General features: G+C 43.8%; 1 protein-coding gene across 1 annotated transcript in view; it reads right to left on the reverse strand.

Moving 5' to 3' along the window:
* Window positions 1-8,726: 8,726 nt before the first annotated feature.
* The window catches only part of cpn1 (carboxypeptidase N, polypeptide 1), a 172,218-nt gene continuing 157,788 nt past the window's right edge, over window positions 8,727-23,156 (reverse strand). The window contains exons 8-9 of the mRNA XM_042305158.1: window positions 9,860-9,978; window positions 8,727-9,274 (exon numbers count right to left, since the gene is read on the reverse strand). Of these exons, the coding sequence (XP_042161092.1) occupies window positions 9,176-9,274; window positions 9,860-9,978 (218 nt within the window). The 3' untranslated portion in view covers window positions 8,727-9,175. The remainder of the gene's footprint in view (window positions 9,275-9,859; window positions 9,979-23,156) is intronic.

Genomic DNA, 23,156 nt, shown 5'->3' on the forward strand with positions numbered 1-23,156 from the left:
ATTCCCAGCATTTGTTATTATACAACAAACTACGCAAGACCTTATGCATGTAATTCTGGAGGGCGAAGCCCCATTGGAAATCAAATGTGTTTTGAATCAACTTGTTGTGTCAGGACAGATTGATCTGAACTCAGTGAATTCTGCTATTCTTGGTTTCCCTTATTCCCCTTGAGATGTCACAGATCGGCCAATCCCAATGTATGTTAGTACATTAACGTCAAGTGATGGTAAACTAAAACAGTAATCTGGGCAAATGCTTGTCCTGATAAGGATATTGCCATTGTTTTGGAGAGTTTGGAAGTCAATGCATATATACAACTGATAAATGAGCTAATAGAAATAGTACAGATAGTATTTGCACCTGTTCTTTCCATTGCGACTGTGTCTAGGTTGAAGTTACTCAATGAAAATAATTTGAAGCATTGGAAGGAACTTTTTCCAGACCGCAATGTTACACATAAACAGCATTACATGATACATTTGCCATCACAGATAAAGTAATTGGGACCAATGGTTAGACATACAGTTGAAGTCTGAAGTTTACAAACACCTGAGCCAAATACATTTAAACTAAGTTTCTCACAATTCCTGACAATTAATCCTGGTAAAAATTACCTGTATTAGGTTAGTTAGGATCCCCACTTTATTTTGAGAATGTGAAATGTCAGAATAATAGTAGAGAAAATTATTTATTTGAGCTTTTATTTCTTTCATCACATTCCCAGTTGGGTCAGAAGTTTACATACACTCAATTAGTATTTGGTAGCATTGCCTTTAAATTGTTTAACTTGGGTCAAACGTTTCGGGTAGCCTTTCGCAAGCTTCCCACAATAAGTTGGGTGAATTTTGGCTCTTTCCTCCTGACAGAGCTGGTGTAACTGAGTCAGGTTTGTAGACCTCCTTGCTCGCACACGCTTTGTCAGTTCTGCCCACAAGTTTTCTACAGGATTGAGGTCAGGGCTTTGTGATGGCCACTCCAATACCTTGACTTTGTTGCCCTTAAGCCATTTTGCCACAACTTTTGAAGTATGCTTGGGGTCATTGTCCATTTGGAAAACCAATTTGCGACCAAGCTTTAACTTCTTGACTGATGTCTTGAGCTGTTGCTTCAATATATCCACCAGTCTCTCCTGCAGCAAAGCACCCCCAGAATATGATGCTACCACCCCTGTGCTTCACAGTTGGGATGGTGTTCTTCAGCTTGCAAGCCTCCCCCTTTCTCCTCCAAACATAACGATGGTCATTATGGCCAAACAGTTCTATTTTCTAGTTTCATCAAACCAGAGGACATTTCTCCAAAAAAGTACGATCTTTGTCCCCACATGCAGTTGCAAACCGTAGTCTGGATTTTTTTATGGCAGTTTTGGAGCAGTAGCTTCTTCCTTGCTGAGCGGCCTTTCAGGTTATGTTGATATAGGACTCATTTTACTGTGGATATAGATACTTTTGTACCTGTTTCCTCCAGGATCTTCACAAGGTCCTTTGCTGTTGTTCTGGGATTGATTTGCACTTTTCGAACCAAAGTACGTTCATCTCTAGGAGACAGAATGTGTCTCGTTCCTGAGCGGTATGACGGCTGCGTGGTCCCATGGTGTTTATACTAGCGTACTATTGTTTGTACAGATGAACGTGGTACCTTTAGGCATTTGGAAATTGCTCACAAGGATGAACCAAACTTGTGGAGGTCTACAATTTTTTTTTCTGAGGTCTTGGCTGATTTCTTTTGATATTCCCATGATGTCAAGCAAAGAGGCACTGAGTTTCGTACACCTCCACAGGTACACCTCTAATTGACTCAAATGATGTCAATTAGCCTATCAGAAGCTTCTAAAGCCATGACATCATTTTCTGGAATTTTCCATTCTGTTTAAAGGCACAGTCAACTTAGCGTATGTAAACTTCTGACCCACTGCAATTGTGATACAGTGAATTATAAGTGAAATAATCTGTCTGTAAACAATTGTTGGAAAAAATGATTTGTGTCATGCACAAAGTAGATGTCTTAACTGACTTGCCACAACTATAGTTTGCTAACAAGAAATTTGTGGAGTGGTTGAAAAACAAGTTCTAATGACTCCAACCTAAGTGTATGTGAACTTCTGACTTCAACTGTATGTGTATGCAGTTCGAGTCGAAACATTGTTTCTTTAAACAATGGGCTTCCAAGCTCAATTTAAAAAATATTTGCAAGTCTTTGATCAATCAGAACCAAATTTATGAAAGCTGCCAAAATGTTGACAGTTCAATGCACCCAATTTGTTCAAATGAAAGGAAGATGGGACCTGTATTAGAGGTTAAAGATCTACAATATTTAGGTGGAATATTGAGGGACTTCATAGGTTTCAGTAAGGTAAACCATGCTGTATCAGTCAAATGGCTTGTAATGAATTGTAATGTAACTCAGAAGTCCATGATCTTTGCCAAAGTACTGAATGGTAATATGCCCGAATTTGGACTGGTCAAAAACATATTTCTTGTTGATTCTAGGCTTTATTGGGCTTTATTGTTTGCAATATCAGCCATTTCAAACTATACGCTTTGATAGAAACGTCATGGCTTATCAAGTTGAGGTCCCACACCTTGCACAGGCCACTGAGTTAGTGTATGCTGAAAAGCTGATTGTTTTTACCTCTTATTACACAATTAGCAACAAGAGGCAAACGTATGTATAAGTCAAATACCATCTTGGGGATGTAATAGAGTTGTACAACAGTTCAAAAGACTCGTAGTGTGTTCCCCAGATATGAAAAGTGTACTGTCTTTGTTCTGTACTGTATTTTGTCTACATGATTACTGTCCTGTGTGTAAGATTGACAATAAAATAGTGAATTCCATTTGGTCCTTATCTGTTCTTACAATGTGAAGAGATGAAAAGGATAAGATGCTTGAAATAAGAAATTCTGACTTTGACAAAGCAGTTGTGTATTTGTCAGTGTTGATCAAACAGCTTTATAATTCTGGTAATTCAAGCTTTAAGTTACTCAGAACTAGTAATGCAATCTCAGTAACAAGTTATATTATCTTAATAAGATACAGTGCCTTGCGAAAGTATTCGGCCCCCTTGAACTTTGCGACCTTTTGCCACATTTCAGGCTTCAAACATAAAGATATAAAACTGTATTTTTTGTGAAGAATCAACAACAAGTGGGACACAATCATGAAGTGGAACGACATTTATTGGATATTTCAAACTTTTTTAACAAATCAAAAACTGAAAAATTGGGCGTGCAAAATTATTCAGCCCCCTTAAGTTAATACTTTGTAGCGCCACCTTTTGCTGCGATTACAGCTGTAAGTCGCTTGGGGTATGTCTCTATCAGTTTTGCACATCGAGAGACTGAAATTTTTTCCCATTCCTCCTTGCAAAACAGCGGTAGGCACCTGCGGCTTATAGACATGTGCGGCTTATTTATGTACAAAATACATATGTTTTAATAATTCAGTGGGTGCGGTTTATATTCAGGTGCGCTTAATAGTCCAGCAATTACGGTAGGGTATATTTTTTCACATCTTTGATGTACACAAGTATTTTGATGAGTTGATCCACTGTTGCAGCACCATCAATAACAGATCAGATGCATGTTTATTCTAACACATCGTTTTTGTACCGTGCATAGAACTGTGCCGATTAAGCATAACATTTGTTATTACTTGAGTAGATGCTGAGAAAAAAAAACAATCTCAGTAAATGCATTCTGCTGTAATATTGTCAAAAGGTCTATGTCATCGTTATTGAACATATTCAGTAGGTACCATATGAAGAGTTTAATTCCAACATGCTATATATACATTTTATGACATTTCTGTAAATGAGCTTTTATTGATTAAAGAACTTATGAAAGAAATTGGTGTTTTTTTCACCATCTAATCATGGCTTAGGGTTGTTCAATGACAGACATGTATTTGTGTCACACCCTGACCTTAGTATTCTTTGTTTTCCTTGTTATTTTGGTTAGGCCAGGGTGTGAGATGGGTGATGTATGTATCTTTTTTCCTGTCTAGGGTTTTTTGTATGTTTATGGGGCTGTGTCCATTCTAGGTATTGTGTATGTCTATGGTTGCCTAGATTGGTTCTCAATTAGAGGCAGCTGTCTATCGTTGTCTCTGATTGGGAACCATATTTAGGCAGCCATATTCTGTGGGTACTATCCCACCTCACTATCAGAGGAATAAATAGTACTGCTAGGTTTAACACAGTCAAATGTGAGAAATAATGACATTTTTACTAAAGAACTGTACAAATGCTACATTTGTGAGGTCAATATTTTAAAAAACAAATCTAAACAATGCATCAATACAGTAATATGAGATCTGTATGTAAAATATTTACATTTGACATTTGTCATTTAGCAGATGCTCTTATCCAGAGCGACTTACAGTGAATGCATTCATCTTAAGATAGCTAGATGAGACAACCACATACCACAGTCAAATATACAGGATATGAACATTCCATTCCAGCTAAACAATGTATATCTAGAGTTTTGCAACAAAACCTATTTTAATAAACATAAAATCTATGAAATGAAAATCAGAGAACAGCAATATTTTACACACACCTGAAGGTACCCATAAGCAATCAGTTCTGATGAAAAAAGACAAATGTGTGGATATAGCGTTTTGGAACTAAACTCTTCATATATACCCTTACATATTTATGTACCTTATAACAATAAGCATTTGTGCCAAGGTTCAGTGGGTACTGAAGGAAAAACATAGGGTTGAGGAAACATAGAGCTGAGGGAACATAGGTTGATGGAATGTAGGGCAGAACCCTGCTTGTTTTAAATCCTGCTGTGGCTGAGCAGGTCGATCCTGGAGCCACAGACCGGTCCATGGGTACTGCAAGTGAGGTTGGAGGGGAGGGGAGTGAGTTTATTGGTGAATTGGTCTGCGCTTCTGTTGTTCTTCATTGCCAGAGTGATGCGGATGTGCTCGTAGTCTGATGTAGCTTGTCGCCAGGTGCCTCTGTTTGTGGCGTGGAGTTCCCAGAATGTTGTGTTTATGTTGCATTTCTTGAGGTTGGTTGTAATGTTGTCTTTGTGCCCCTTCTTTTATCCCACTTGCATTATTTTCGCCTCTGCCAGTTGTTTTTTGCAGCTTTGAGCCGGGCATACAGACAGTGTTCTGTCCATTGAAGTTGGTGCCAGATGATTTGGGATTCTATGCTGGGGACGTTGGCCTGTGTCAGGATGCTGACGTTGGTCTGTCGATCCTCCCTCCTGTATCCTTAAGATCTTTTGCTGCTGACGCTCCAGTTTTTGAAGGTGCCCTTCTGTATGTCACCCATGTCTCACAGCCGTTGAGATAGTTGGTATTATGACAGCCTTTTACACTACGAGTTTTGTGTTGGTCCTGAGGTCATGTTTTTTTTAACACATGTTTTGTCAGTTTTCTAAAGGCCGTGCTGGTGCAGCATCTCCAGTGCTGTATTTCTTCCTCAATGGTGATTTGTTGTGCGCAAAGTGTTCCACATTGTCAAGTGGTTCACTTCCAGTCACCTACTGTCAGATTTGATGGTTGTCCTGGGGCAGGCTGTTGGAGCACCTTTTTTTCTGTATTTTCAGGTTGAGTCCCAGACTCTTTGGTGATTGTTTTGAGCTTGTCAGGGCACCCAAGGATTTCTCAGAGCACATCTCAACTGATTGAATCAAAGGCTTTGGTCAGGTCGATCAATGCCATGTACAGTTACTGATGTTTTTTTCTTCTTCAATTAAATATACGCTTTTATCCAGAGGGACTTACAGGAGCAATTAGGGGTAAGTGCCTTGCTCAAGGGCTCATTGGCAGATGTTTCACCTAGTCGGCTCAGGGATTTGAACCGGCGACCATTATTCTACTGGTCCAACGCTCTTAAGCGTTAGGCTAGCTGGGGTTATTGTATTGCTGGAAGATCCACATGCAGCCAAATTTTGGAAGTGGCAACCAGGTTTTTGGCTAAAATGTCCTGGTACTTGGTAAGGTTCATCATGCCGTTGATACTAGGACCAGTGGTCGCCATTGGACTCTGGAGCAGTGAAAATGCATTCTCTGGAGTGATGAATCAAGCTTTACCATCTGGCAGTCCGACGGACGAATCTGAGTTTGACGGATGCCAGGAGAATACTACCTTCCCGAATTCATAGTGTCAACTGTAAAGTTTGGTGGAGGAATAATAGTCTGGGGCTGTTTTTCATGGTTCGGGCTCGGCCCCTTATATCCAGTGAAGGGAAATCTTGACGCTACAACATAGAATGACATTTTAGATTATTCTGTGCTTCCAACTTTGTGACAACAGTTTGGGAAGGCCCTTTCCTGTTTCAGCATGACAATGCCCCATGCACAAAGCAAGGTCCATACATCAATGGTTTGTCGAGATCGGTGTGGAAAACTTGACGGGCCTGCACAGAGCACTGACCTCAACCCCATCGAACACCTTTGGGATGAATTAGAACGCCGACTGCGAGCCAGGCCTAATCGCCCAACATCATTGCCCATCCTCACTAATGCTCTTGTGGCTGAATGGAAGCAAGTCCACCTAGCAATGTACCAATATCTGGTGGAAAGCCTTCCCAGAAGAGTGGAGGCTGTTGATTGATTTTGGATTGAGATGTTCAACGAGCAGGTGTCCACGTACTTTTGATCATGTAGTGTATCTGTGCTATTGCGGCGGTCACGCAATTGCATTCAGCCAAGAGTCGTTCACAATCTAGTCCAGTTGCGGCCCAAACTAATCCTTCTTCAAAGTTATCAATAAATAATTATATTTGTATGCCTAGCAATCACAAATGTACATTGTTTGAAGCACACTTGTATATGTCTCAGTCACAATTGACAGCTCCAATAAGCCCCCTATGGTGAACGAGAGGCTTGAAAAATCATGATTCTTTTGAGTTTTTAGTTCATCATTTGCCTGTAGGGGTTTTGCTTACTCTGGGCATTACTGAATCAAATGAAATAAAGAAGTTGAAATGTTTTGACTGTACAAGTTAAAGATGCACTTCGCAGAAATTGCTATGCAATTTCCTGGTTGCTAAAATTCTAATAGTTGGCCTAATTTCAGTTTATGTTATGAAACAAGCAAGTCTTTTTGTCACGTCCTGACCTTAGTTCCTTTTTTATGTCTCTATTTTAGTATGGTCAGGGTGTGAGTTGGGGTGGGCATTCTATGTTTTGTGTTCTATGTTTTCTATTTCTATGTGTTTGGCCTGGTATGGTTCCCAATCAGAGGCAGCTGGCAATCGTTGTCTCTGATTGAGAACCCTACTTAGGCAGCCTATTTTCCCACTATGGGTTGTGGGGAGTTATTTTCTGTTTAGTTTGTGTTGCATCTGAAGGAGCTGTTTCGGTTGTGCCTTTTATTACTTTGTATTTAGTGTTCAGTTATATTTAATAAAATGGCGAACACGTACCCCGCTGCACCTTGGTCCTCACCTTCTTCCACCAACAGCTGTTACACTATTGTAGAGAATCATTGTGCCATGTAAATTGCTGTGAAATAACTTTTCCATAACAAAAATATTGGTGGTGTTAGCTGGCGTACAAAAACGAAAGTAGAAGATGCGAAAACAAAACCTGAGAACGAAGCAAAGAAATAGCGCTGTCTACCCCTTCTTAGACTTGCTTAGAATGAGTATGACAGATCTATAACACACATTTCTATGTGAATTTGGTCAGGTTGCCCAAAAAGTTACATATTGCAGCTTTAAAAAGGCAGTAAAAAGAGCCAAACTTCCCTTCTCTAATTTCCACAGTGATTTTCACATGTTGCTTGCAAACGTATTTACAACAATGAAATGAAACATTTGTATACAAAAACATATTGGTTGAAGCTGGTGTACAAAAACGAAAGTAAAAGATGCAAAAAAGAACCTTAAAACAGGAAGCAAAAAAATAGCGCAGATCTACCACTTCTTAGACTTGCTTTGAATGAGAATTACAATAACCAGTAGTGTAAAATACTTAAGTAAAAAATACTTTGAAGTACTACTTAATTCGTTTTTGTGGGTATCTGTACTTTACAATACTATTTATATTTTTGCTAACTTTCTGTACTATATTCCTAAAGGAAATCATGTACTTTTTACTCCATACATTTTCCCTGACACCCAGAAGTACTTGTTACATTTTGACAGCAAAATGGTCCAATTCACAAACTTATCAACACAACATCCCTGGTCATCCTTACTGCCTCTCATCTGGGGGACTCACTAAACATAAGTGCTTCGGTTGTAAAGGATGTCTGAGTATTGGAGTGTGCCCCTGGCTATCAGTCAATAAAAATGGCGCCCTCTGGTTTGCTTAATATAAGGAATTTTAAATGGTTTATGCTTTTACTTTGACTTTTGATACTTAAGTACATCTTAGCAATACCATTGACTTTTGATACTTAAGTATATTTAAAACCAAATAATTTTAGACTTTTACTTTATTTTACAGGGTGACTTTCATTTTTACTTGAGTCATTTTCTATTAAGGTATCTTTACTTTTACTCAAGCATGACAATTGAGTATTTTTTACACCACTGTCTATAACCTACATTTCTATGTGAATTTGGTCGAGTCGCCCAAACAGTTACATATTGCAGCTTTAAAAAGTCAGTAAAAAGAGCCGGACTTCCCTACACTAATTTCCACAGTGATTTTCACATGTTGCTTCCAAACTTATTACAACGATGAAATGAAACATTTGTTCACAAAAAATATTGTCCTATTTTTTATATTGTAAATCATAGGAATTAGCCGACTTGAGTGTAGTATTCCTTTAATTAATTAAAGCTAGTATCACAATATAAGATATCATATTTCATAAAACCAATTATTTCAACAATTCATCTTTATTTTTTATCTTTAAATAATTGTTTATCTTTATAGTATTGAAATGATGTGTTATGCTGCTATATAGATATTTTTGCACATCAATTTCAATGACTAATAATTAAAGTAAAGCATTCACCACCTTTTATTGTTGATTCATTTCATGAAATTACTGGAAATCTATGTATTCTTTTTACTCAAAATGTGAACATGAGAACTGTCCTTAAATCACAAAATTATAGCGCTCATACAGTACAAATCAGGAGTAAATCAGGCTTACAAAATAGGTGTATCTTTAAGTGACATTTATTACACATTGTCAATTGTTCCCTCTGCGTGGACATGTGGGCGTGTTCTTTGTTTATCTCACACCCATGTCTCATCTTGGGCCCACCTTAGCTGAGGAGAGGTTTTTCTTGCTGTGGTGGGACTGTGTCAGATTTGTGTCTTTTGGTGCCACTTTCAGGTAAAAGTGCAACTGCAATGAGTAAGAAAATAGAACATTGAGTTTGAGGGACAGACTTGCAAAACCAAATGAAATTAAAGACATCCCCCGGAACTTTGACAACTAGTAAGTTTTTTTTAAACCACCCGCTTTGGTCTGGATGTGTCAATGTGTCGTTCATACATGCATAATCTATGAGCAGATTTACTGTTTTTCCTCAGTTAGCCACAAAATCCCTAGTTTGAAAGTTACTGTTCACTGGAAGCTGTGCAGCGCAATTTTCCCTACATTTTCCTCCACATGGGCCAGCCCCCTAGCAATTCGAGTTCTAGCCAATGAGCTTCAGCCCCCTGCCATTTGAGTAACAGCTAGCAAGATACTCACACAGCAGAGTCAGACAGAGAGATCAATGACGTGGTGCACATACAGTATCTGCAAATATGTGATGTAGTACTCAATTTTCGGGGACCATTTTTGACTTGTGAGTTAAACTTTCAGATCTACTGGCTAAAAAGTGTACAAAAGTACAGGAGGAATTCTTTAAACAAAAATTGTTTTAAGGCTGATATCATGCCTAACATTTGAATAAACTCTCATTCTCCTCTCACACAGTCTCACCTGTATAGCCTCAGCAGGTCCCACTGTCACCGTGCTGGTAGAGGGCAAGTATCCTGATGTTGATGCTGTCACAGAGTAGGTGCCTGGTAACAGCAATCTGAAGTAGTCTCCATCCACACCTCAAAAACAACAAACAAGTAACATAGGTTCAGTGTACACTCCTGAAAAATACAACAGCTTGTGGCTGCCATGACAGCCTGAACTAAGGGTATGGCCACATTGAGATTTTGTGTACAAAAATTGTGGATGGAACCAATGCTTTTTCAATGGCAATCATCTGTTGCCAGAATGACAACGGAGATGATTGTCCGACAATGTCTGCAACTCATCTGCAAAAATTGAGATGAGCTGAACTTCTGACAGACAATGATACACATCATATACTGTACACAATTTCATCGCCGTTCATGAATCTCAGTATGGCCATACCCTAGTTAACAGGAGCAATTAAAAATAATTAGGTCCTACTTGAATTTGTCCTCAAAATATGTGGTTATTATGGAGAATGCCCTGTTAGAACAAAAGTAGTGTAGACACTGCAGGTTTACTCAAAATCTTTACTCCATATTCGGGTGTTAGCTCGCATTCGCTCACGAAAGCCTGGGGAAGTTCACAATGGAAAAGTATGAAAGGAGCGCATATTACCAGCGGCTCTTAGCGAGTGGTTGTGCGTGGAAACTATTTTTTTTAAAAGAGCCATCCTGTCCATCCCTCGTCCTCCGCAAATGATCATTCTAGAGTAAGCAAATTGACTGTGCTAGGATTGCTAGAATGCTTCTTATTTATTTTTACATTTGGAAATTGTTTTTAATTTTATATAATTTGGTTGTTATGACACTCTAAAACGCCGCACTCTAAAAAATAAGGTGTTAAAAACAAGCCAAGTTGGGATATTTGGTAACCCAGTGCAAGATAAATATTGGACAGAACAAACGCTGGGTTAGTTTGACCTAGCCAGTTGACCTAGCCAGTTGGGTTGTGTGAATAACCCAACATATAACCATAATTTGCTTTTTTTTCCCACTTTCACGCTGGGTTAGCCAAGCAGCAGGCTCTTTTTGAATATAATCCTTAGATTATTTTCAGGAGGCAAAAAAAATATGGGGACGGAATTATGCAGACAATTACATTGATAGAAGCCACAATCTATCTGAAATATTAAAATTGATCTACCCCCTCCAAAAAAATATATTTATATACAGTACGAGTCAAAAGTTTGGACACACCTACTCATTCTTTATTTTTACTATTTTCTACATTGTAGAAAATAAAAACTATGTAGTAACCAAGAAAGTGTTAAACAAATGAAAATATACTTTATATTCTTCAAAGTAGCCACCCTTTGCCTTGATGACAGCTTTGCACACTCTTGGTATTCTCTCAACCAGCTTCAGCTAGAATGAGTTCCTACATATGCTGAGCACTTGTTGGCTGCTTTTCCTTCACTCTGTGGTTCAACTCATCCAAAACCACCTCAATTGGGTTGAGGATTGGTGGTTGTGGAGACCAGGTCATCTGATGCAGCACTCTCCTTGGTCAAATAGCTCTTACACAGACTGGAGGTGTGTTTTGGGTCATTGTCCTGTTGAAAAACACATAATAGTCCCACTTAGCGCAAACCAGATGGGATTGTGTATCAGATGGGATTGTGTATCGCTGCAGAATGATGTGGTAGCCATGCTGGTTAAGTGTGCATTGAATTCTAAATATATCACCTACAGCGTCACCAGCTAAGCACCCCCACACCATCACACCTCCTCTATGCTTCACGGTGGGAACCACACGTGGAGATCATCTGTTCACCTACTCATCAGACCAAAGGACAGATTTCCACCGGTTTAATGTCCATTGCTTGTGTTTCTTGGCCCAATCAAGTCTCTTATTATTATTATTGGTGTAGTGGTGTCTTTGCAGCAATACGACCATGAAGGCCTGATTCACACAGTCTCCTCAGACAGCTGATGTTGAGATCTATCTTTTACTTGAACTCTGTGAAGCATTTATTTGTCCCGCAATTTCTGAGACTGGTAACTCTAATGACCTTAACCTCTGCAGTAGAGGTAACTCTGGATCTTCCTTTCCTGTGGCGGTCCTCATGAGGGCCAGTTTCATCATAGCGCTTGATGGTTTTTGCGACTGCAAGAAACTTTCAAAGTTCTTTAAAGTTTCCGGATTGACTGACCTTCATGTCTTAAAGTAATGATGGACTGTCGTTTCTCTTTGCTTATTCTAGCTGTATTTGCAATATATTTGCCTCAATATTTGCCATCTTCTGGATACCATCCCTACACAACTGATGGACTCAAACGCATTGAGGAAAGAAATTCTACAAATGACCTTTTAACAAGGCACACCTGTTCACTGAAATGCATTCCAGGTGACTACCTCATGAAGCTGGTTGAGAGAATGCTAAGAGTGTGCAACGCTGTCAGCAAGGCAAAGGGTGGCTACTTTGAAGAATGTAGAATATATTTTTATTTGTTTTACACTTTTTTGCTTACTACTTAATTCCATATTTGTTATTTCATAGTTTTGATTATTCATTATTCTACTATATATACACAGTACCAGTCAAATGTTTGGACACACCTACTCATTTCAGGGTTTTTGTTTATTTTTGCTATTTTCTACATAGTAGGACATCTATAAGCCTCATGAAGCTTCTAAACCAGCAGTGTTCAACAATAACATGTGATAACTATACAGCAGAACAGATGAACAGGAATGACGTTTACTCTCACAGGTGGCCAGAAATAACTACCTGCAAGCCACGCCCCCATCCTTCCTGTTTGGCCCTGTCCGGGGGTGTCCTCGGATGGGGCCACAGTGTCTCCTGACCCCTCCTGTCTCAGCCTCCAGTATTTATGCTGCAGTAGTTTATGTGTCGGGGGGCTAGGGTCAGTTTGTTATATCTGGAGTACCTCTCCTGTCCTATTCGGTGTCCTGTGTGAATCTAAGTGTGCGTTCTCTAATTCTCTCTTTCTCTCTCTCTCTCGGAGGACCTGAGCCCTAGGACCATGCCCCAGGACTACCTGACATGATGAATCCTTGCTGTCCCCAGTCCACCTGGCCGTGCTGCTGCTCCAGTTTCAACTGTTCTGCCTTATTATTATTCGACCATGCTGGTCATTTATGAACATTTGAACATCTTGGCCATGTTCTGTTATAATCTCCACCCGGCACAGCCAGAAGAGGACTGGCCGCCTTTCTAGGGAGTTTTTCCTAGCCACCGTGCTTCTACACCTGCATTGCTTGCTGTTTGGGGTTTAAGGCTGGGTTTCTGTACAGCACTTTGAGATATCAGCTGATGTACGAAGGGCTATATAAATACATTTGATTTGATTCAAATCTGACCCACTGGATCATATCTCAATAACCCAGCATCAATAACTCTGTATCAATAACCCAACATGGCTCTTTCCCAACTAAGTGGCCAATGCTTGCACGTGAGTAGCAGTTATTTATTGGCTGTTACGTTTCAAATTTCTGCCTCTGTTTGAAGGTGCTTATATGGCTTGGGGGCAGTATTTCGACATCTGAATGAGAAGCGTGCCCAAAGTAAACTGCCTGTTACTCAGGCCCAGAAGCTAGGATTTGCATATAATTGGTAGATTTGGATAGAAAACACTCTAAAGTTTCCAAAAGTTTCCAAAACATATGGCAGGCGAAAACCTGAAGAAAATCCATACAGGAAGTGGGATATTTTTGATGTGTGTAGTTTTCAATTGAATGCCTATACAGTATGTGTTGGGTTAGGACCCAGCTTGCAGTTCCTATGGCTTCCACTAGATGTCAACAGTCTTTAGACATTGTTTCAGGCTTGTTTTCTGAAACATGAGGAAAAATGAGACCATTTTCTAAGTGGACTGTAGAATGAACCAGAGCTTTTTCATGTGCATGTGACCGATTGCGTGCCCTTCGTTTTTTTCCCTTTCTATTGAATACGCTATTGTCCGGTTGAAATATTATCAAAACTGAGTTATTGGGAAATAAAGAGGGACTTTATCGAACAAAACAAACATTTATTGTGTAACAGGGACTCTTGTGACTGCAACCATATGAAGATCATCAAAGGTAAATGATTAATTCTATCGCTATTTCTGACTTTCGTGACTCCTATACTTGGCTTGAAAATGTGTGGAATTATTTTGTATGCGGGGAGCTGTTCTCAGATAATAGCATGGTATGCTTTCACCGTAAAGCCTTTTTGAAATCTCACACAGCGACTGGATTAATTGACAAGAAGTTTATCTTTAAGCCGATGTATGACACTTGTATATTTTATGAATGTTTATTATGTGTCACGGCTCTTGTTGGAATGCATGGACCAAAACGCAGCGTGGTAAGTGTTCATGATAAATTTAATACTCAAAACACTCGAACAAAATAACAAAGAGGGAAAACTGAAACAGTCCTGTCAGGTGCAGACACTAAACAGAAAACAACTACCCACCAAACACAGGTGGGGAAAAGGATACCTAAGTATGATTCCCAATCAGAGACAACGATAGACAGCTGCCTCTGATTGGGAACCACACTCGGCCGAAAACAAAGAAATAGAAAACATAGAAATAAAGAAACTAGAATGCCCACCCTAGTCACACCCTGGCCTAACCAAAATAGAGAAGGTGCGGACTCTGGCCGCAAAACCTGACTCTAAAGGGGAGGGTCCGGGTGGGCATCTCTTCACGGCGGCGGCTCCGGTGCGGGAGGTAGTCCCCCCCCACCCGCAGATCCCTTCGCTTTGGTGGCGGTCCTGGTGCATGGACCTTCACTGGAGGAACCAAGCCACAGATCATCTCAGGCGGAACCAGACCACCGATCATCGCTGGAGGCTCCGGACTGGGGACCATCGCTGCAGGCTCCAGACTGGGGACTGTCACTACAGGCTCTGGACTGGGGATCGTCGCTGCAGGCTCCGGACTGGGGACCGTCACTGGAGGCTCTGGACTGGGGACCATCGCTGGAGGCTCCGGACTGGAGAACTTCGCTTGAGGCTCCGTACAGGAGACCGTCGCTGGAGGCTCCGGACAGGAGACCATCGCTGGAGGCTCCGGACCGGAGGCCGTTGCTGCAGGCTCCGGACAGGGGACCGTCACTGGAGGCTCCGGACCGCGGATCAACGCTGGAGGCTTCGTGCCATGGATCCTCACTGCAGGCTCCGGGCCATGGATCATGACTGGAGACTCCATGCCATGGATCATCACTGGAGGCTTCGGGCCATGGATCATCACTGGAGGCTTTGAACGTGGAGCTGGAACAGGTCTCACCGGACTGAGGAGACGTACTGGAAGCCTGGTGCGTAGAGCTGCCACAGGGCTTACCAGGCTGGGGAGACATACTGGAGGCCTGGTACGTGGAACCGGAACAGGTCTCACCGGACTGGGGAGATGCACTGTAAGCCTGGTGCGTGGAGCAGGCACCGGATACATGTAAACTTCTGATTGTAAACCTCTGACCCACTGGAATTGTGATACAGTGTGTGTCAGGAAGTTGTTGGAGTTTGGCCCCCTGAAATGTAAAATCCCGTTGCAGATTTATCTTAATTTCTGAACTTTTTTTCCATTTCTGTTTTAAAACAGATAAAAATACTAACTTGGTAAAGTTGTGTGGTTCTCTGTCTCTGTGAAATAATCTGTCTGTAAACAATTGTTGGAAAAATTATTTGTGTCATGCACAAAGTAGATGTCCCAACCGACTTGCCAAAACTATAGTTTGTTAACAAGAAAATTGTGGAGTGGTTGAAAAACTAGTTGTAATGACTCCAACCTAAGTGTATGTAAACTTCCGACTTCAACTGTAAGTACTTGGTAGTCATTCAGTATATAATTTAAAGTGTTAAAGATGCTTTATGCAGAAATCGTTCTGCCATTTCCTGGTTGCTAAGCAAATATTGTGTAGCTGAAAATTGTACCATCTAAAACGCTGTGAAATGTATTTTTCTTAACCAAAAATATATAGCTGCTTGAATCTGGTGTACAAAAAGACGCAAAAACTATTCCTAAAAATGGTAAGCATAGAAATTTGTCGGGTCGCCCAAAAAATGACATATTGCAGCTTTAATTGTTTGTAGATACAGTAGTAGATATTGTTAGTGTTGTTTCCTCTGTCTCTTTCCTCTCTCTCCTGTGTGTGTGTGTGTGTGTGTGTGTGTGTGTGTGTGTGTATATTCACAGACAAAGCGATAAGCTTGTTGGGGATGAACTGGGAGCACAGTGCTATAGTGGTGGGACAGCGGAGTTGGCAACAGAGAGGGCTTCGTCCTGGGCCCTATACTACGAATCAGGTTTGAGAAGGTAGCGAAGTAACTTCTGTCAACACACACACTCTTGGCAGGTTTGTTGTGGTTTGATCATGCTATTTTTTTAAATAAATTGTACTGGATAGACCTGAGCTCTGACGCCAATTCATGATTATTTTAGTGACAGAACTCAGGCTATCGTAATTGATGGGTTTGTGTCTGAATTTTTATAAGTACATAAAGGTGTACCACAGGTCGATTTTGGGACCTGTTCTCTTCACTATTTATATAAAAACCTTTGATCAATATGTTAAAAATGTTAACGTTAATCTACTGTATTTGAGGATGATATGCTATTGCTCCGACTGTTAATCTGACTGTGTCAAATCTACAGTCAGATTTTATAGCTATGCAGGAATCACTTGCTTATTTAAAACTTGTGCTTAAAGGGGCTAAACAAAATACTTTTTTTTTTACTCTCGTAAGAATGTTTCAGATGAACTACATGTTCACTCATTAGACAGTTCTCCAATCAAACCTATTCCCGTATATAAATATAAATACTTACGCATTTGGATTGATATGGATTTGACGTCTAAAAAACATAGATGAGCTGGTAGAACGCTAAGGACGCTATTTTTGGCTGGTGTTAAAGTGGCGCTAGTGTCAAATGCACATTAGTTTGCAATTTCGTCTTGTAAAAACTATCGCACTGGCTTTTTCCAGCCCTAAATCCAGGTTTGTCAATTTACCTGTGTGTGTTTGTATTTATTATGGATCCCCATTAACTCTACCCTTCCTGGGGTGCAGCAAAATCTTTAAAACATTACAATACATTCACAGATTTCACAACACACTGTGTGCCCTCAGGCCCCTACTCCACCACTTCCACATATCTACAATACAAAATCCATACGGTACGTGTGTGTATAGTGCGTATGTTATCGTGTCTGTATGCACGTGTCTGTACCTATGTATGTTTTGCTTCACATAAGGTGTATTTCTGTTTTTTTATCTAATTTTACTGCTTGTATCAGTTAGTTGATGTGGAATAGAGGTCCATGTAGTCATGGCTCTATGTAGTACTGTGCGCCTCCCAAATTCTGTTCTGGACTTGGGGACTATGAAGCGATCTCTTGTGGCATGTCTTTTGGGATAAATATGCGCCAGTAATTCAAATAGATAGCTCAGTGAATTAAACATATCAACACCTCTTACAAAAACAAGTAATGAGGAAGTCAATCTCTCTTCCACTTTGAGCCATGAGAGATTGACATGCATGTCATTATTGTTAGCTCTCCGTGTACTTTTAAGGGCCAGCCATGCTGCCCTGTTCTGAGTCAACTGCAATTTTCCCATGTCCCTCTTTGTGGCACCTGACCACACGACTGAACAGTAGTCCAGGTGCGACAAAACCAGGGCCTGTAAGACCTGCCTTGTTGATAGTGTTGTTTAGAAGGCAGAGCAGCTCTTTATTATGGACGGACTTCTCCCCATCTTAAGCCTTACTCAGAGCCAGTGGCATGTCGTTAGTAAAGAATGGAAAAATCAAGGGCCTAAACAGCTACCCTGGGGAATTCCTGCTTCCACCTGGATTATGTTTGAGAGGCTTCCATTAAAGAACACCCTCTGTGTTCTGTTAGACAAGTAACTCTTTATCCATATTATAGCAGGGGATGTAAAGCCATAACACATACGTTTTTCCAGCAGCAGACTATGATCGAGAATGTCAAAAGCTGCACTGAAGTCTAATAAGACAGCCCCCACAATTGTATCATCAATTTCTCTCAGCCTATCAACAGTCATGTGTGTAAGTGCTGTGCTTGTTGAGTGTCCTTCCCTAAAATGTGTGCTGAAAGTCTGTTTTCAATTGGTTTACTGTGAAATAGCATTGTATCTGGTCAAACACAATTTTCTTCCAGAAGTTTACTAAGGGTTGGAAACAGGCTGATTGGTCGGCTATTTGTGCCAGTAAGGGGCGCTTTACTATTCTTGGGTAGATGAATGACTTATAGCTTCCCTCAAGGCCTGAGGGCACACACTTTCTAGTAGGCTTAAATTGAAGATGTGGCAAATAGGAGTGGCAATATCGTCCACTATTATCCTCAGTATTCTTCCCAACATGATTTTCAGACCGTGGTGGCTTGTCATTGTTGATAGACAACAATAATTGTTTCACCTCTTCCACATTGACTTTATGGAATTTAAAAGTACAATTCTTGTCTTTCATAATTTGGTCAGAAATACTTGGATGTGTAGTGTCAGCGTTTGTTGCTGGCATGTCATCCCTAAGTTTGTTTATCTTGCCAATGAAAAGGTAATTGAAGTAGTTGGCAATATCAGTGTGTTTTGTGATAAATGAGCCATCCGATTCAATGAATGATGCAGTCGAGTTGGCATTTTCCCCAAAAATTTAATTTACGGTTGTAACGGTTTTCTAGGTGTGAAGGAGAGTCGGACCAAAATGCAGTGTGTAGATTGCGATCCATGTTTAATGAACGAACGTAAAACACGAAATCAATAACAAACACTACAAAACAAAGAACTTAACGAAAACCGAAACAGCCTATACTTGTGTAAACTAACACTGAGACAGGAACAACGACACATAGGACAATCACCCACCACAAACTCAAAGAATATGGCTGCCTAAATATGGTTCCCAATCAGAGACAATGATAAACACCTGCCTCTGATTGAGAACCACTCCAGACAGCCATAGACTTTGCTAGATAACCCCACTAGCTACAATCCCAATACATACACACCAAAACCCCAAGACAAAACACACCACAATACAAAAACCCCATGCCACACCCTGGCCTGACCCAATACATGAAGAAAAACACAAAATACTTAGACCAGGGCATGACAGAACCCCCTAAGGTGCGGACTCCCGAACGCACCTCAAAACAATAGGGAGGGTCCGGGTGGGCGTCTGTCCATGGTGGAGGCTCCGGCGCGGGACGTGGAACCCACTCAGTCAATGTCTTAGTCCCCTCTCCTCGCGTCCCTGGATAGTCCACCCTCGCCGCCGACCATGGCCTAGTAGTCCTCACCCAGAAACCCACTGGACTGAGGAGCAGATCGGGACTGAAGGACAGCTCGGGAGTGAGAGGAAGCTCGGGAGTGAGAGGAAGCTCAGGCAGGTAGGTAGATCTACCAGATCCTGGCTGGCTGGTGGTTTCAGCAGATCCCGGCCGACTGGCAGATCCCGGCCGACTGGCAGATCCCGGCCGACTGGCAGATCCCGGCCGACTGGCGGATCTGGCAGATCCCGGCCGACTGGCGGATCTGGAAGAGTCCGGTTGACTGGCGGATCTGGAAGAGTCCGGTTGACTGGCGGATCTGGAAGAGTCCGGTTGACTGGCGGATCTGGAAGAGTCCGGTTGACTGGCGGATCTGGAAGAGTCTGGCTGACTGGCGGATCTGGAAGAGTCTGGCTGACTGGCGGATCTGGAAGAGTCTGGCTGACTGGCGGATCTGGAAGAGTCTGGCTGACTGGCGGATCTGGAAGAGTCTGGCTGACTGGCGGATCTGGAAGAGTCTGGCTGACTGGCGGATCTGGAAGAGTCTGGCTGACTGGCGGATCTGGAAGAGTCTGGCTGACTGGCGGATCTGGAAGAGTCTGGCCGACTGGCGGATTTGGAAGAGTCTGGCCGACTGGCGGATCTGGAAGAGACTGGCAGACTGGCGGATCTTGGCAGACTGAAAGATCTGGCTGCTCCATGCTGACTGGCGGCTCTGGCTGCTCCACGCTGACTGGCGGCTCTGGCTGCTCCATGTAGGCTGACAGCTCTAGCGGCTTCTTACAGACTGGCAGCTCTGGCGGCTCCGTGCAGACTGGCAGCTCCTTGCAGACTGACAGCTCCGTGCAAACTGGCAGCTCCGTGCAGACTGGCAGCTCCGTGCAGACTGACAGCTCCTTGCAGACTGACAGCTCCTTGCAGACTGACAGCTCCTTGCAGACTGACAGCTCTGGCTGCTCCATGCAGACTGGCAGCTCTGGCTGCTCCATGCAGGCTGGCAGCTCTGGCTGCTCCATGCAGACTGACATCTCTGGCTGCTCTATGCAGACTGACAGCTCTGGCTGCTCTATGCAGACTGACAGCTCTGGCTGCTCCATGCCGGCTGGCAGCTCTGGCTTCTCCATGCAGGCTGGCAGCTTTGGCTGCTCCATGCAGGCTGGCAGCTCTGGCTGCGCTGAACAGGCGGGAGACTCCGGCAGCGCAGGAGAGGAGAGAGGCTCTGGCTGCGCTGAATAGGCGGGAGACTCCAGCAGCGCTGTAGAGGAGAAAGGCTCTGGCTGCACTGAACAGACGGGAGACTCCGGCAGCGCAGGAGAGGAGAAAGGCTCCGGCAGCGCTGGAGAGGCGAGGCGCACTGTAGGCCTGATGCGTGGTGCTGGTGGTACTGAACCGAGAACACGCACAGGAAGCCTGGTGCGGGGAGCTGCTACCGGAGGGCTGGAGTGTGGAGGTGGCACAGGATGGGTTAGACCGTGAAGGCGTACTGGAGATCTTGAGAGGAGTGCTGGCACAGGACGTGCAAGGCTAGGGATGTGCACAGGAGGCCTGGTGCGTGAGGCTGGCACCAACTTCACCAGCCGACTAACACGCACCTCAGGACGAGTATGGAGCGCTAACCCAGGTGCCATCAAATCCCCGACACGTTCCGTCAGGCAAATTCCATGCAAAAAGCACCAACACAGCAACTCCCTCATTTCTCTCTCCTCCAATTTCCCCATTAACTCCTTCACAGTCTCTGTTTCGCTCACCTCCAACACCGGCTCTGGTTCTGGTCTCCTCCTTGGCTCCTCACGATAAACAGGGAGAGTTGGCTCAGGTCTGACTCCTGACTCTGCCACACTCTCCCTGAGGCCCCCCCCCCACCCCCCCCACCAAGACATTTTTGGGGCTGACTCTCAGGCTTCCTTCCGAGTCGCCGTGCTGCCTCCTCATACCGGCGCCTCTCCGCTTTCGCCGCCTCCAGTTCTTCTTTGGGGCGGCGAGATTCTCCAGGCTGAGCCCAGGGTCCTTCTCCGTTTAGGATTTCCTCCCATGTCCAGAAATCCTTATAGCGCATCTCCTCTTTGGGCTGCTCCTGCCTGTTGACACGCTGCTTGGTCCGTTGGTGGTGGGTGATTCTGTAACGGTTTTCTAGGTGTGAAGGAGAGTCGGACCAAAATGCAGCGTGTAGATTGCGATCCATGTTTAATGAACGAACGTAAAACACTAATCAATAACAAACACTACAAAACAAAGAACTTAACGAAAACCGAAACAGCCTATACTTGTGTAAACTAACACTGAGACAGGAACAACGACACATAGGACAATCACCCACCACAAACTCAAAGAATATGGCTGCCTAAATATGGTTCCCAATCAGAGACAACGATAAACACCTGCCTCTGATTGAGAACCACTCCAGACAGCCATAGACTTTGCTAGATAACCCCACTAGCTACAATCCCAATACATACACACCAAAACCCCAAGACAAAACACACCACAATACAAAAACCCCATGCCACACCCTGGCCTGACCCAATACATGAAGAAAAACACAAAATACTTAGACCAGGGCATGACAGAACCCCCCCCTAAGGTGCGGACTCCCGAACGCACCTCAAAACAATAGGGAGGGTCCGGGTGGGCGTCTGTCCATGGTGGAGGCTCCGGCGCGGGACGTGGAACCCACTCAGTCAATGTCTTAGTCCCCTCTCCTCGCGTCCCTGGATAGTCCACCCTCGCCGCCGACCATGGCCTAGTAGTCCTCACCCAGAAACCCACTGGACTGAGGAGCAGATCGGGACTGAAGGACAGCTCGGGAGTGAGAGGAAGCTCGGGAGTGAGAGGAAGCTCAGGCAGGTAGGTAGATCTACCAGATCCTGGCTGGCTGGTGGTTTCAGCAGATCCCGGCCGACTGGCAGATCCCGGCCGACTGGCAGATCCCGGCCGACTGGCGGATCTGGCAGAGTCCGGTTGACTGGCGGATCTGGAAGAGTCTGGCTGACTGGCGGATCTGGAAGAGTCTGGCTGACTGGCGGATCTGGAAGAGTCTGGCTGACTGGCGGATCTGGAAGAGTCTGGCTGACTGGCGGATCTGGAAGAGTCTGGCTGACTGGCGGATCTGGAAGAGTCTGGCTGACTGGCGGATCTGGAAGAGTCTGGCTGACTGGCGGATCTGGAAGAGTCTGGCCGACTGGCGGATCTGGAAGAGTCTGGCTGACTGGCGGATCTGGAAGAGTCTGGCTGACTGGCGGATCTGGAAGAGACTGGCAGACTGGCGGATCTTGGCAGACTGAAAGATCTGGCTGCTCCATGCTGACTGGCGGCTCTGGCTGCTCCACGCTGACTGGCGGCTCTGGCTGCTCCATGTAGGCTGACAGCTCTAGCGGCTTCTTACAGACTGGCAGCTCTGGCGGCTCCGTGCAGACTGGCAGCTCCTTGCAGACTGACAGCTCCTTGCAGACTGGCAGCTCCGTGCAAACTGGCAGCTCCGTGCAGACTGGCAGCTCCGTGCAGACTGACAGCTCCTTGCAGACTGACAGCTCCTTGCAGACTGACAGCTCTGGCTGCTCCATGCAGACTGGCAGCTCTGGCTGCTCCATGCAGACTGGCAGCTCTGGCTGCTCCATGCAGACTGACAGCTCTGGCTGCTCTATGCAGTCTGACAGCTCTGGCTGCTCTATGCAGACTGACAGCTCTGGCTGCTCCATGCCGGCTGGCAGCTCTGGCTTCTCCATGCAGGCTGGCAGCTTTGGCTGCTCCATGCAGGCTGGCAGCTCTGGCTGCGCTGAACAGGCGGGAGACTCCGGCAGCGCAGGAGAGGAGAGAGGCTCTGGCTGCGCTGAATAGGCGGGAGACTCCAGCAGCGCTGTAGAGGAGAAAGGCTCTGGCTGCACTGAACAGACGGGAGACTCCGGCAGCGCAGGAGAGGAGAAAGGCTCCGGCAGCGCTGGAGAGGCGAGGCGCACTGTAGGCCTGATGCGTGGTGCTGGTGGTACTGAACCGAGAACACGCACAGGAAGCCTGGTGCGGGGAGCTGCTA

Source organism: Oncorhynchus tshawytscha, linkage group LG24, assembly GCF_018296145.1.
Source record: "Oncorhynchus tshawytscha isolate Ot180627B linkage group LG24, Otsh_v2.0, whole genome shotgun sequence".
Lineage (NCBI taxonomy): Eukaryota > Metazoa > Chordata > Actinopteri > Salmoniformes > Salmonidae > Oncorhynchus > Oncorhynchus tshawytscha.